Source organism: Mobula birostris, chromosome 4, assembly GCF_030028105.1.
Source record: "Mobula birostris isolate sMobBir1 chromosome 4, sMobBir1.hap1, whole genome shotgun sequence".
Taxonomy (NCBI): domain Eukaryota; kingdom Metazoa; phylum Chordata; class Chondrichthyes; order Myliobatiformes; family Myliobatidae; genus Mobula; species Mobula birostris.
This window is the reverse complement of record NC_092373.1, coordinates 77,340,607-77,355,915: the sequence shown is the minus strand read 5'-3', so window position 1 is coordinate 77,355,915 and position 15,309 is coordinate 77,340,607. Positions and strand designations below refer to the sequence as shown.

The window sequence follows — 15,309 nt, the reverse complement described above, 5'->3', positions numbered from 1 at the left end:
TCTTGGCAAGACCTTTAGACTGATGAAGGGCCTCAACCCGAAATGTTGACTGTCCATTTTCCTTCACTGATGCTGCCTGATCTCACAGCTCCTCCAGCATCTTGCTTGTTGCTCGTTATGTTTTATCCTCAGGAATTTTCTGCAAGATCCAAAATTGAAATCCTCACTGACTTCATTTTCTACTCCTTATAAAACACCTCTACAATCACTCCAGATTTATTTATTGAGATACAGTGCAGAATAGGCCCTTCTGGCCCTTCGAGACATGTCGCCCAGCCACACCCGATTTAATCCCAGCCTAATCATAGGACTATTTACAATGACCAATTAACCTACCAACCAGTAGGTCTTTGGTCTGTGGGACGAAACTGGAACACCCAGAAGAAACCCATGCGGCCACGGGCAGGATGTACAAACTCCTTATAGGCAGCAATGGGAATTGAACCTGGGTCACTGGTACTGTAAAGTCTACTGTGCTGTGGATCATTGGTACTGTAATGCTACTGCACTGTGGAACAGTCCAGAATGAATGCTTGGATCTTTCTGATCCACATCACTGAACAGACTCACTGATCTACCCCAGAATGCTTTCTCCATTTTTAGCTCAACAACGCACTCTTAACGCAGCTGCTAAGTGAAGCCTTATGCCCGTGTTTTTTTTTGTATTAACCTTGGCATTCATTGTTCCTTTTTTTTTTGTCTGTCACAGCCTCGGTGACCACTATTTTTTTTTCCACTTGCTTGTCTTGGAGGAAAGATTCTGTGAGTGGTCCCCCACGTCCTTCTCACAGCGCAGTTTTTTTTTTTTTTTTTTTACGAGGCCGAGTTACGAGCTCGACACTCAACCCGGCATGGATGGAAAGCGTGCCTGGGAGTAGCCCGACTGGATTTGAACTTGGGAACCTTCGCCCCGGAGTCCGGCACTGATGTCACTGTGCCACCAGCCGGCCTAACTATTGTTCCTAACTATTCCAAAATTCCAGCTCTATCAAACTGCTGTGAGTGATCACTGAGCAAAGAAGAAAGTAACACCACTGAATGACACTGAAGTAATCTTCTGGGTGGCTTCGGTAAGTATGAATGTTTGATCCGTACCTGGCCAAGAAAACCTACACTGGCAGTACTGATGGTTCCAGTCCCACTCTGAACACATCCGCTGGCACTGGCCCAAGCAACTCAGTACTTCTTTCAATACTTTGATTCAGTCCTTTATTCAGTCTTTAAAAGGTGAACAGAGAACACATTACAGCAAAAGTTGTGGTTTTTATCAAATACAGTATTTCTATTCATGAGGAAGCCACTTTAAAAAAATAGTATACATCAGAATTTAGAGCACTTCTAATATTGAGTGACAGACTGTTGGACATGGGATGATTTCTACTACCTGGCACAATATATGTCAACCACAGCCTGATTTTTTTTTAAAAATGCATTTGATATGAACATTATATTTTCTCTGTCTGACAGAGCAAAGTGTGTTTCTGGACCATCCCAGATAATGAATGCATTTCAGTTTTACAGACATCCATAATTCATTTTTGTGTGCAAGTCAGAAAGTACACAAAAATCATTCAATATGATGACCACACCTCCACAGCTTTGTAATGAATAGCAAGAGAATCACACAAGAGGGATAAGAAAGATCATGATTGAAAAAAGAGGGATAGAGAGATAGAGAGATAGAGAGATAGAGAGATAGAGAGATAGAGAGATAGAGAGATAGAGAGATAGAGAGATAGAGAGAGAGAGAGAGAGAGAGATAGAGAGAGAGAGATAGAGAGAGAGAGATAGAGAGAGAGAGATAGAGATAGAGAGATAGAGATAGAGAGATAGTTCTACATACATAGGCATGAACTATGTAAAGACATCAGACTCTTGAATTTTAATAATGCTATCGGATCTCGTTCTTATGTAGTGGCTTCCTAAGTTGAGTATTTTAAAACAGGGATTGTGTGCAACTGGAAGAACCTGATCTGCATTTTATACTGAAGACCAGTAATTAATCACAAACCTCACCCCATTAGATGCTGGATAACAATTTTCCTACTTGTTCATTGGGGAATTGTCCCATGTTATGTAAGCCATGTGAGCCACTCTGACCTCTCTCATCACCCAGGCATTTTCGCCAACAGAACTGCCGCTCACCGAATAGTTTTTTAATTTTGTTTTTTGCACCTTTTCTATAAACTTTAGAGACTTTTGCATGAAAATCCCAGGAGAACAGCAGTTTAAGAGATACTCAAACCATACCATCTGGCCCCAGAATCATTCCAAAGTCAAAGTCACTTAGATGACATTCCTTCCCTATTCTGATGCTTAGTCTGAGCAACAAGTGAGTCTCTTGACCATGTCTGTGTCAGATGATTCGCTGATCAGATATTTGCATTAAGATATATAGGTCTACCTAATCAAGTAGACACTGAGTGTCCATCAGCAAAGGCATAACATTCCTGAAACATAGGTCATTTTGTGAAGTAAGGAGCAAAATAGAGAAAAAAAAAGCCTCCCAATATCCTTCTGAGCAGAGGCTTTACCCAAGCGTTGAACTGGGACATACAGTCCTCATCTCCCAAATGCAGTTTGCCAAGAAGAATCATCATACAAGCAGGCTAGTTACAAGCAGTTGGTGCTAAAGTGGAGGAATAAAGCTGATGCAGAATATTTTGTTCCTCATCAGTACTGAACATGGCAGGACAATCGTCCAGCCCTTAGAGCCGCTGCCCCACGGCACCAAAGACTCAGGTTCAACCTTGACCTTTGTCTGTGTGGAGTTTGCACATTCTCAGAGACTGTGTGGGTTTCCTCCAGTTGCTCCAGTTTCATTCCACATCCCAAAGAAGTGGGCTGGTAAGTTAATTAGCTGCTGTAAATAACCCCTAGTGTGAAGGTGAGTAGAAAGATCTGGAGGAAATTGATGAGCAAGTGGGAAGAATAAAATAGGGGTTGATTTAGAATGAGTGTAAGTGGAATCTAAATGGATTGAAGGAACGTTTCCATGTGACTGCTCAGACTCCACAGCTGGCATTATTGTATAATATGATAATGTTCACAGGGCCTGGAACATGAATGCATCGTGAAGCACCTTCAATAACTCCAAAAGACTGAAGTAGGGTAAATACTGAAAGGCTTTCATTCGCTGTACAATACGACCTCCATGCTGAGTGCCTGCGCCCGGACTGAGGGGGAGGGGCAAGGCGAAATCACCTTTATTCAGGAATCTGTGGGGGGAGCCACAGGGGAAGTCAGCAGAGGGGCGTATCCAGACAGTTAACCCAGTTACAACATATATATGGTTTACCACACATCGCAAATCCAGGACTATGGTCATCCCCTGGAGAATGCAACACTGAGTCGACAGCGCAACAAGTAAGGCAGAGTACAGCAAGACTCACTGTGAGTGTACAGTCTATTGACAACCAGTAATAATATCTGAGGAGTGAGAGGGGGTGATAAAGTTGCTGAATTACTGGTGGTCAATGTAAGCTTCACCTGTGAAGTTATAGATTCAAAGAATTACACAGCATGAAAACAAGTCCTTCAGGCCAACTCTTCCATGCTGACGAAATACATTCCTGAGCTAGTCCTATGGGCCTTTACTTGGCCCATATCTCTCTAAACATTGCTTATGCACGAACATATCTGAGCATCTTTTAAATATTGTCTAATCCCTTTGGTCCCCCTTAAATCTTTCCCCTATCATTTTTAAACCCATATCCTCCAGCTTTAGATTCCAAAGCCATGGGAAAAAAACTATTACCATCCACCTTATCTGTGTCACTTATGCTTTCATAAGCCACTGGAAGGTCACCCTTCAGCTTGCTTCACTCCAGGGAAAACCGTAATACTTCGAAGGAATCAATGTACTTGTGTAACAGGGCAGCGAATGTAACCACATAAATGTTGTCCTTAGCAGCAGCTGCCCTTCCTCATCTTTTAATGCAGTCATGACTTAAGTTCGAGATGTACAAAGAGCTGCTGATCACTGAACAGTGAAGTGCGCAATAGTCATTATGTATCCAATGACTGGACTTCACAAACAGCAGTATTTCTCTTCAGCTCTTTCCTGCACAAGAGTCCATCACTTCCACCTGTGCTGAGCTGAATAGAAATAATAGTTACCAGCCCCAAGAAAAAAGGCAATGTATTTTTCCAACGAACATGACAAAGGGCTGCAGTACCTGTGCCTCCATTGTGTGGAATCACAGCACAAAGTCATTCCTCAACACCTGGTGACCATTATTATATGTTTATTTTATTTCCATTCCTCTTTCTTCTGCTTTCCAATTTCCCCCACCCAACCAAACTTTTTTCAGATTTTATGCAAGCAAAGATCTACAGCCTAGCAACAACTTGGAAGGCTCATGGGCCAATTGAATTCCCATGGAATCTGGAGCAAACTGTTCAGGCAGGACAAAGCTAACAACTTTCCATTTACTCACTGCTCTTTCTCCACCTTCAGTCATTTCTCACACTCTCCTTCCAACCTCGTACGAACATGCAAAATTCAGTGTTTTCTCTTGTTTGAATTCAAACTTCTATCAATGATGATCTGCAGGGAACAACGGTCCTTTACTTGAGGATATTTCCCCCCCCCCAACACAGTTTCAGCTGAGAGGCTGTACCACTGACAAATCATGCTGCATGCTCCAGAAACATCTACCTCCCTGCCCCTTCGGTTAAAGTCTACAGATAACGGCAAGTGGGAACACTGGGGCCAGGCAGAGCAGTAGCTTACATTCAGCTAAATTAAAGGCAACTGCAGGAAGATAAACTCAGATGGCACAAAAATGCAGAAGGGAGTGTTGTTGTTCCAGACACCCAGGTTCAATCCTGGGTTGTCTGTGTGGTCACACGTATTTCCCCAGTTACCTCCCATATGGTGATAAGTCAGCAAATTACCCCTCAGTGGAGGCAAGTGATAAATGAGTCACAGGGGAGTTGATGGCCATACGTGCGAGAATAGATTGTGGGAGGAAAGGTAAGTAAAGAGTGAAAATTGGATAGCTATGCAAGGAAAATGATCGAGTTTGAATGGCTTCCTGTGTCATAATGTACAAGGTTTTTCTTTAGCCATGGGACCCAATAACAAAACATGGAAAGAATATCATTAGTAAAGACCAGCCATCAGCACACAAGGCCAGTTCTTTAATTCATTAGTGTAACAGAACCATTAAGAAACGTTCATAGTTATCCATTTGAACAATAGATGCTGATACTGCACTTGAAGTCTATGAACCAGTTCTCATTGGAGGATCAGAGGTGGAGAAGGTTAGCAACATTTAAATTCCTGGGCGTTACTACTTCAGAAGAACTGTTCTAGACCCACTGTGCAAGTGCAATTGCAAAGCAAGCACGGCAGCATCTCTACTTCCTTGTGCTTGCAGAGATTGGGCGTGATGTCTAAAACTCAGACGAGCTTCATTAGATGTTTAATGGAGAGTGTATTGACTGGCTGCATCACCGACTGGTATGGGAACACCAATACCTTTGAGTGGAAAATCCTACAAAAGGTAGTGGATTCAGCCCAGTATATCACAGGTAAAGCCCTCCCAACTGTTGAGTACCTCTACGTGAAACGCTGTCATAGGAAAACAGCATCCATCATCAGAGATCCCTACCACCCAGGTCATGTTCTCTTCTCACTGCTGCCATCAGGTAGCAGGTACGAAAGTTTCAAGAGTCGCACCACCAGGTTCAAAGACATTTACTACTCTCAACCATCAGGCTCTTGAACAAAAGGGGATAACTACACTCACTTGCCCACCCATTGAGATGTTCCAACAACCTATGACCTCACCTTCAAGCACTCTTTATCTCATGTTTTCATTATTTGTTGCTATTTATTTATATTTGCATAGTTTTCATCACCTTTTGCATTCTGCTTGATCTTTCATTGATCCTGTCATAATTACTATTCTATAGATTTGCTGAGTATGCCCACACAAAAATGAATCTCAGGGTTGTATATGGTCACATATGTACTTTGATAATAAAATTTACTCTGAACTTTGAAGTCCAAGCTGACATTCCAGCTCAATAGGATACAAGTGTTATTTCTTGGCTGAAATATTTATCAGCCAATTTTAAACATCAATCTCTCACGTGGACAATTTTGGAAAACAAGGAGTCTTTTCTGATGACCCAACCAATATTTATCCTAACAACATCACTAAAGCAAACCACCTGCTGGAGGAACTCCATGGATCAACAGGACCTGTGGATGAGAAGGGGGAGTGGGCAGGGATTGTTGATGTTTTGGGTCAAACCCTGCACAGCCCCTGATGAAGTCAACATTGGCAATCCCTTTCCTCCGTCGCACAGATGCTGCTCAACCGAGTGAGTTTCTCCAGTTAGTCATTTGTTCTTTCAGATCCCAGCACTGGCAATCTCTTGTGTCTTCGTTAAAACAATCCGCTCCCCATCATATTGCCATTCATGGAACCTTGCTGCATGAACATAGTAGCAGGTGTGCAACCAGAATTGCATTTCAGTGGGCAGTGAACGATACTACACTAAATTATTTTTTGTAACATTGCTTTAGTTTTCCTACAAATGTTGTAGTCTCTTCATTCCAAATGGCTGAGTACTGAATGTGATAATGGACTGGATGCACAAAGGTACTAGCAACACCCACAAAATGCTGGAGGAACTCAACAGGCCAGGCAGCAGCTATGGAAAAACTTACAGTCGACGTATTTTTTTTCCATAGCAACCCAAAACGTCAACTGTACTTAAGTGTACTGATATGGTAAGCAGCACAGACTGTTTCAGTTTACTGATCCCTGCTGACCTCTTCTCAGCTGTGAAGCTCCAAAGTAACATCAATCCTGCAGAAATCAGGAGGGGGAAAAAAGGACCCACAATTTCCATTTGGGAACACCATGGATTCACCCCATACACAAGACAAACAAAAGCACGAAGTGGTACTGTGATCCTCCCACTTTCACTCTCTGTTGCTGTTTGCTAAACTCTCAAATGGGCAGGGCATTCGGAAGTGATGCTGGGATATCATTTGTGAATCTAAGGGCCAACGAATGTCTGCGTCCCAATATAGAAATGAGTCAAAACCTGCTGAAATCAACCATAACCTGGTTCTCATTCTTTGGATTAACTGACCCAAAATGAAGTTTTGTCCTTAAAATATTCAATAATAAATGAGACTGTGAATTCAGAGTGTGCCTGACTGAGCTGGAAGTGACCTCCTCCTCAATCACGTCTTTCACGGAGTGCACAACCCAGGCATTGGACCCTTCACAAGCTCTGTCCTTTCTTCAAGTGGCTGAAGCTGTAGAGCAGTACTAGTCTCGTAAAATGATGCATCCCCAATACGTCAGCCGACACAGAAAAAGTTGATTTGCTGGAAACTAACAGTTCCCAAGTATCATTCACTGTGAACGATAACAGCAAGAATGTACAGAGAACTTTCTCACATCACTGTCCTTTTCTTATCATCCTAAAATTCAGAGCAGAGCAGCAACTGGTATTATTCAAGAACCAAGTGCAATCAGCAAATTATGAGGAAGAAACCTCTGGCTAGATATCTTATTACATTCACCATATAATGAGATTATGGATACTATAATTGACTTTAGCATCAGTAGTTGGAGCTTGTTAATTGGAGCAGCAAGGAGAGAAGAATTAGTTAGGCTTCAAACTTACAAGTGCTCTCTGGTGACCCCTGTTGAAATGTAGGTGCAAGATAGGATTGCATTTCACTTGACCTACCAGCCAGGAAGCTGAACAATAGCCTAGTGATAGGGCAGACAGCTATTCTCTGGAGCATAATCTCCACAAGTGTTATCATCTTTAGATGGAAATGGAAAAAGCAAAAGTGAGTAAAGGAGAAAAGTGACTCTTTTCAAAAGTGGCATCAGAGATATATCTGTTCTCTTTTTCTCAGTAAAATTAATGGGGGCCATAATCTTAAAGACACTACCTAACTGATAGAACTGGCCTTTATCAGTCCTCAGACTGCACCATCAATAAACCAGCTTTCTCAAAAATACTTGGTATAAAAAAAGTTTGCAGCCAGAGAAAACATTAAAATATGTTATGTAAATTAAAAGTAAAGTACTATTGCTTTTAAATGGAGAAAAATAATCAAAAACCTTAACAACTTGCTAATTAAGGCTGCAAAACTGATTCCCAGCCAGCTGCAGGAAAGGGCGAGGGAGAAAGATCGCCACCTTGTGTCTGCCCATCATTTGTGCGGCCTCGCCGGCCGAGAAGAGAGACAAGAACACACAGACGGGATGATTGCCCTGCCAGCCAAGTGAGTGCATCCTGCCAGGTACAAATTGTCTAACATCCATCCCTCTAATCTTATGAAACACTTCTAATCTTACAAACAACTGTCACCGAACAAATCACAAATAACGTTGCAAGAAAAAGCAAACTGACCTAAATCTCCCAGTGATGTAAATTTAAATGCATTGTCGCCTCAAACACAATGCTAATCGTTAACAAGATCCCCGATGATGCTATTAAGTGGTATCCATGGCCAGGGAACTGTGTAGGTAAATATTATTTAATTATGTCTCCGCTCGAGCGAAATGACCCAAAGGCATCGCTCGCTGCCTTCTTACCCCATCTCCATGGTTATTTCTACCAGTTTCTCCCAAACTTTCAGTTCTACCAACCAATTACTAGGACTGCAGGTTCGCCTATTGCTTTTCAACGAAACGAGAATAAAAACTGCTTAAACATGAGGACACTGACGTTTCACAGTCCAGTTTTCAACCCGCTAATTCCTCGCGAAATATTTAACGTGTAAAATTTCCTCGAATAATTATGGGTTAGGTTTATGTTGCAACTTATTATAAAGAACAGCAAATCCCATGCCATTAACTTTTCCTCTCCCCTCAAAGGTCACCTGAAGTACAACTTACCTTCGTTAGCTGGGTAATTCCGGGCGGCATTGCTGGTGAGGATGAAGTGGAGTAAAGGGTAAATCCATCGGTGGAGAGCCATTTTAGACCGCCAGAGCCTGCATCCCTTCTTTAAAGTTATTGAACGCTTAATAGAAAGAGAGAGAGAGAGATGGAAGCCGAGGAACTGCGGAAGGAGGCACCAGCGACGTCTCGGCTGTCAATCACACGCCAACAAACAGAGCTGCCTCTCGACTACCACCTTAAAGGGACAACACCCCCTTGCCCCCAGCAGTGGTACAAGACTTATGGCAACGTTACATGATGTCTAGATATCAGAACCGCAGTATACATATAAGGGGAAGCTAGATAGGTATACGGGCGCCGTGAAACTGAGTTGAAATGTAAGGATTACATGGGGCATAACGCGTAGTCAGAGTGCATGGTTTAGTACTGTGATGAACATTTGATGCAATCATTGTTTTCGGGCTGGTAATCTTGTAAATTATTTAATAAATAGCTCTGCATACCTAACCTTCATGTGCATTCCTTATCGGTTCCTGCATTCTGTGCGGGTGACAATCAAACATGCGTCGTTCACTATTCCCCCCATCCTAATGACTAATGCAAGATAACATCTTAGCATTTTAAATCATTTTACAAATTGATAGGCTGTGCTGTGAGATTATTTTTGAACACTGGAAAATACCAAATACCCGGCATTATACTTAGTGCCTTTCCTAGAGTATCAGAAAATAGTTAAAGAGAAAGAGCATGCGAACTGAATCTCAGCATCTGATTTTGTTTTGAAATGAACAGTGTTCCTTTAAGGAAATTCTCGCAGTGCATGTGTGAGCATCTCCATCTGAACTGATCTGCGACTATGTTTGTAGCTTTTCCGTGAGTTAGTCTAATAACAACAGTACTGTACTCGACACTTAAAGACACATCCACTCTTCGTACTGTGTCTGTCTAGAAAATCAATCAACATCACAATTTACAGCAAAACACGTAAAAGAGCTGTTGTCGTGTACTTCTGTAACGTCCATTTTATAGTACCCTTTCAAGAAACGTATTAGGGATAAATACTGGACGAGGGATTGATAGCAACCCGCAACTCTTCGGTACAAAACATCTCTTGTATTTTTTAAGGCACTTTGCACAATATGAAGCCCCAAAGACAGTTATAAGGACAGTTAATCCTACAATGGAGATTTGGGGAAAAATCGGTGCTCCCCTAACACTGCAATACAATACACTTGCGTCTCCGAGTGCAACTTGGATTCACAATCTACACGCCTCCGGAGGCGAGAGCCACAGCTGACGAAAAGTATCGGCGAAATAAACTGACATTCTTAATCGTATCAAAATCGGGTTTGTAATGACTTGCTGTCAAGTTGAAGAAAGGTAGATGACTTTAGTTTTAAATGCATACTGGATTTGGGAATTGCCATGTGTTTGCTTGCAACTACAAAAAGCGCTAAATTTAAGATCCCTGAGGCAAGTTCCCTGGGGATGCACTATTTTCTCGGAGATATGTGTGATGTGTATACCTGGCAAGTCGCCAGTTATCTGGGCTAGATTTGGGGAGACGGCGGGGGCGATAATCTGACACATTGTACTCTGCCTTGATCCAAAACTACAACCTCCGTTGCATTTGAAGAGACTTCTTTTTATTCCAGGAATAGAACACCCCTAATTCCAAAACTTAAGTTTTTTTTCACAGAACCGCTGCAAACCTGATTGTGTCCAACGCCATCTTCTCTATTAAGGAATGCGTTGAGCGATATCTGAGTCTCGACCGACAAGAAAATAAACGGAATATAGTCTTCACCAATAAATATGTCGCGATAAAGGGGGATGGATTTGGAGCATTGGGGATTTACGGTGTGTTTTGTAATTGGTGCAGATTGATACTTGTCACTGCAACACGTGCTCCAGGCTTTGCCAGTTGAGTGAAGGGAGAGTACAGACGTGAGTGAGCGGAGGGAAGGGTTGGAGGGATGGGGGAGGTGTGGAACTGTGCGGCAGGGGGGATAGTGCACTGGCTCAGTGCATTGCCAAGTTATATAGGGCAGATCCTACGCGGAGGGAGGTTGGTGGGTGGATAAACGGGAGGATGAGAGTGAAGTAACACAATTATGACTCGACAAAGCTTGACACATTGCAGTAATTTTAGAACTGAGTCTCAGCGAAGTAATTTCTGTGACAATGCATTGCAGTAACATCCCTGTTGCTCCTTTTTTTACGATGTGTTGCATCAGTTGTATTGTTTACTTTTCACAGTGGTTAGTGTGATCGAGGCACCCGTGGATTTAAAAGTAAGGCTTGTTGAAAGATCCAAGTAAATACAGTATATTTAATCCGCATCAATAAGTAAAGCAGCACCTAATTTACAGGTGTTAGCAGCTTCTGAAAATCTGGAGGCTCTTTGCACGAAGCGGTATGATTTTAATGATTAACGCTCCGCATTATTTGAGAAAATCGCTTGTAATGATTTCAGACTGCCTGTAGATTGGTTGTGTGTGAGCCTGGAGCGCTCTACAACGCACCCCTATTAAAACGGTTCTAGTGAAAGGGTGTGCTTGGGGGATTTGTCGATTCAAACATTGTTATTAAATGCGCAAGTAGTACATGTGTTTGAACCGGTTATTTCTGTTTCTTAAAAAGTAAATTGGAAATCATAAGACATGGGTCACGAGAGACAGCTGTTAAAAGCTGAACTCTGTGTCACACTGTTTCTATAACAGCTTCGGTGTATAAACATCAAATGGAGATAAAACAATGGCATTTCTTAGTACTTGAGGAAAAACGAATAACCTTGAAAATATCTTCCAAGAATCTTTAAGAAAAGGGAAAGTGTGTGATACCAATGATGGATAGCAGAGCATTTTCTTGTTTCAACATCGCTGTCATGGAACATCACAGCAGAGAAAGTGCTGGTAACAAGGAGTTTCCTATTTTATTCCCCAACTCTGCCTCCCGCAGCCTTGTAGAGCTTTTCCTTTTCAAGTCTTCACTCTCCCTACACCATCATAAATCACAATGCATGTCCTATCAAACACTGGTACTTTCCTGCTATTTTACTACCTTCCCATTATTCTTCCTTTTTGTCTCCATCCTGCCAAATCTTGATGGAGCACGTGGTGATTTGTTCTTTTCCTGGCCAACACTGGCAAGCTCAGCATATATTGCTTATTTCTAATGGCCTTGATCCCAATTCCTCCCCCACCACCACCACCACCACCTTTTACTGCTGCAATAGTGCTACTGACATTAGAGGGGGTTCAAAGGAGGTTCACAAAAATGAATCCAGGATTGAAAGGCTTATCATATGAGGAACATTTGATGGCTCTGGACCTCTACTCACTGGAATTCTTTTTTTTGTTATTAATTATTTATTGCAACACCAACAAATTACATTCAATACAACCAGTTGCCAATTACATTTGACTGTTTAACCCAGCGAAACCCCAACCTTCATCGCCATCCCCTCCACCCCTCTCTCCCCCATCCCTGTCCCCTCCACCAATCAACTGAATAGTAGTACATACACAGACAAAGCATTCCTATTTTAACAAAAGATCTTTTAAGTTAGATATCAAATTTGTCCACATTATAATTGTGTTTGGTCGTGCATCATTTACTCTTGCTGATGAAAGTTCCAGGTAAGAAATGTCCAAAAATCTCCGAAGCCAGTGAGTATTTGAAATATCATGGGGAGGTTTCCAACGCTGGAATACAACCTTCTTAGCTGCAGTCAGGCCTGCCAGCCAGATTTTGTGTGTTTTTTTTAATTCTGAAGAATGAAGGGTGACTTAATTGAAACCTATTGAATGTTCAAAGGCCTCGAAGAATGGATGTGGAGAGGATGTTACTATGCTGGGGGAATCTAAGACCAGAGGACACGGCATCAGAATAGAGGTATGTCCATTTACAACTGAGATGAGGAGGAATTTCTTTTGCCAGAGATTGGTGAATCTGTGAATTTGTTGCCAGAGGCAGTTGTGAAGGCCAAGTTATAGGGAATATTTAAGGTAGGGGTTAATAGATTCTTGATTAGAAAGGACCTGAAGGGATACGGGGAGAAAGCAGGAGATTGGGGCTGAGAGGGAAAATGGATAAGCTGTGTGAAATGGCAGAGCAGACTCAATGGGCCAAATGGCCTAATACTGTTCGTATAGCTCATGGTCTTATGGTCTAGGACCCAATGGCACTGAAACTCTACAATGTACTTCCAAGTCAGGATGGTGTACAACTTGGTGGTGAATCTGCAGCTGGTGATGTTCTCTGGTGCATGTTGTCCTCATCCTTCATGCTGTTGGAGATCATGGCTTTGGGAGGTGCCACTGTAATAACCCAGCCAAGTAATTGAAGTACATACTGTAGACGGTGGGTATTGCTGCCATCTGGTTGTACAAGAAATATCTCCTTAAGATTTCAGTGCTTCTGGAGTAGCAACTTTGTTCTTGATGGTTTTCAAGCTTCTTAATTGTTTTTGAAGTTGCATTCCTCCAGGAATGTGGAAAGTCTAAAGTCTTTGGACTGTCGTGGAAAGGCTTTGGGTTGTCAGGAGATGAGTCCCATTCCACGAATGTCCAGTATCAGACCTGCCCTTGTAGCCACTGTACTATGTGGCTAGGTCCTGTTCAATCTCCAGTTATGATGACCCCCCCCCCCCCCATCCAAGGATATTGGTGATGATGGACTCAGCAGTGGTAAAGGAATGAAATATCAAGGGTATGTGATCAAATGTTCCCATTTAGAGGTTGTCATTGTCTGCACATTCAAGGCATAATTGCTAAAAACATAGTGCATGTTCCAAATATTTTCAAATCTCACTGTATGTAGGCATAGGCTTCATTTTGAAGGAACTGTGAATGGAAATAAATATCATATTCCCAAGTGAATATCTGTATATCCAACCTTTATAATCATCGATTAAAATGAAGAAAATTAATGAGCCCAAGGTGAGGGCAGAGGATCAACTGTACTGATATCCTGGGTTGGTATGATTGACTTCTAAAAACCATAATCATCTTCATTTGTGCAAGATATGACTCCATCCCCAGAAGAGTTGTCCTCTTGATACCCATTGTCCTGGGTTTTACCAGAACACATTCAGTCAGAAGTTGCAGTAATATCAAGAATATTTACGGTCATCTTGCCACTAGAATCCAGTCAAGGATTAGCTTAGTGTATCCCCTGATGCTATAAGACTTCATGGAGACTTATGAATGTGGAGGACCTCAACTGGGATTTAATGGGTGAGCAACATGCTTGGCAGGCCAGAGGGATAGGACAAACCTAGGGATTGTGGTGGCACATTATCCATACTTATGATTCTATGAGGTTGAGTTTGTCAGCGCGTTGCTTGATTGCTCAATGGGACAACTCCCCAGTATGGCCACTGCCCCTGCTGACATTTGTGAGGAGGACTTTGCAAGATTGTCCAGGTTGCGAGTGACTTTGCTGTGCCTGAATTTTATGCCTAAGTGGCAATGGTTGCTCCAGTTTTATCCTCTTAAATGATTTAATATAGTGGTGTGTTACAGCTGAAAAGGTTGCTAGGTTATGTAGGGGAGTATCTAAGGGACAAGGGTCTGACATCACATACAGACCTCAACCAACCGTTGCTAAGTTGAATACTATTTATTCTTATTTGAACAGAAGATCATGTAAATAGATTACCATGTGGGATATTGGAGTGACACACGTGTCGCTTGATCCTTTCCTACTGATACCCTCAAATAATAAGTTGCAAGGAGAGACACTACAGAGAGCAACATATCCAGCCAAATGGCCTAACCCTGCACCTATTTTCTATGTTTCTGTATGGAACTGCAGTTGCAGAGAATTGTGGACATAGCTCAGTGTGTCACAGAAACGACAGAAATCCATGGACTCTGTCTACATTTCTCACTACCTCAGTAAAGCAACCAGCATAGTTCAAATAATCTATCAACCCCAGACATTCTCTTTCCTCCCTCTTCCATCAGGCAGAATTTACATAAACCTGAAAGCATGTATAACTATGCTCAAGGACTGCTTCCATCCCACTGTTCAATACTATTGAGCAATCCTCTAGTATGATAAGCTGGGCCCTTGACTTCAAAATCTACCTTGTTATGGCCTGGTGCCCTTTTGTCTTCCTGTGCTGTGCTTTATTCTACATTGTTAATGTTTTCTCTTACGCTAGGTCAATGCACTGATTTGACAAAACGACCTGTAAGGATGACAATCAAAATAAAAGTGTTTCAGTGTACTTTGGTGCCCATGACAACAATAAACCAATTTGCCTTATCTTCTTTCCTCCCTCCCAGATCTAAGCCAAGGACGTTGAGCCAATTATACAGTGCTTATGTGAACTTTGGCCTTGGCCAGTGCTACAAAGGGGACAGCAGTGAATCGCAATTGTTTTTGTTCTGCTGTGCATGTAAGG

At 42.2% G+C, this 15,309-nt stretch overlaps 1 protein-coding gene across 1 annotated transcript in view; it reads right to left on the bottom strand.

The window, feature by feature from the left end:
• Positions 1–9,002, bottom strand: part of epha4b (eph receptor A4b) — a 386,372-nt gene extending 377,370 nt beyond the window's left edge. The window contains exon 1 of the mRNA XM_072255642.1: positions 8,889–9,002. Coding sequence (XP_072111743.1) covers positions 8,889–8,970 — 82 coding nt within the window. The 5' untranslated portion in view covers positions 8,971–9,002. The remainder of the gene's footprint in view (positions 1–8,888) is intronic.
• Positions 9,003–15,309: the final 6,307 nt, after the last annotated feature.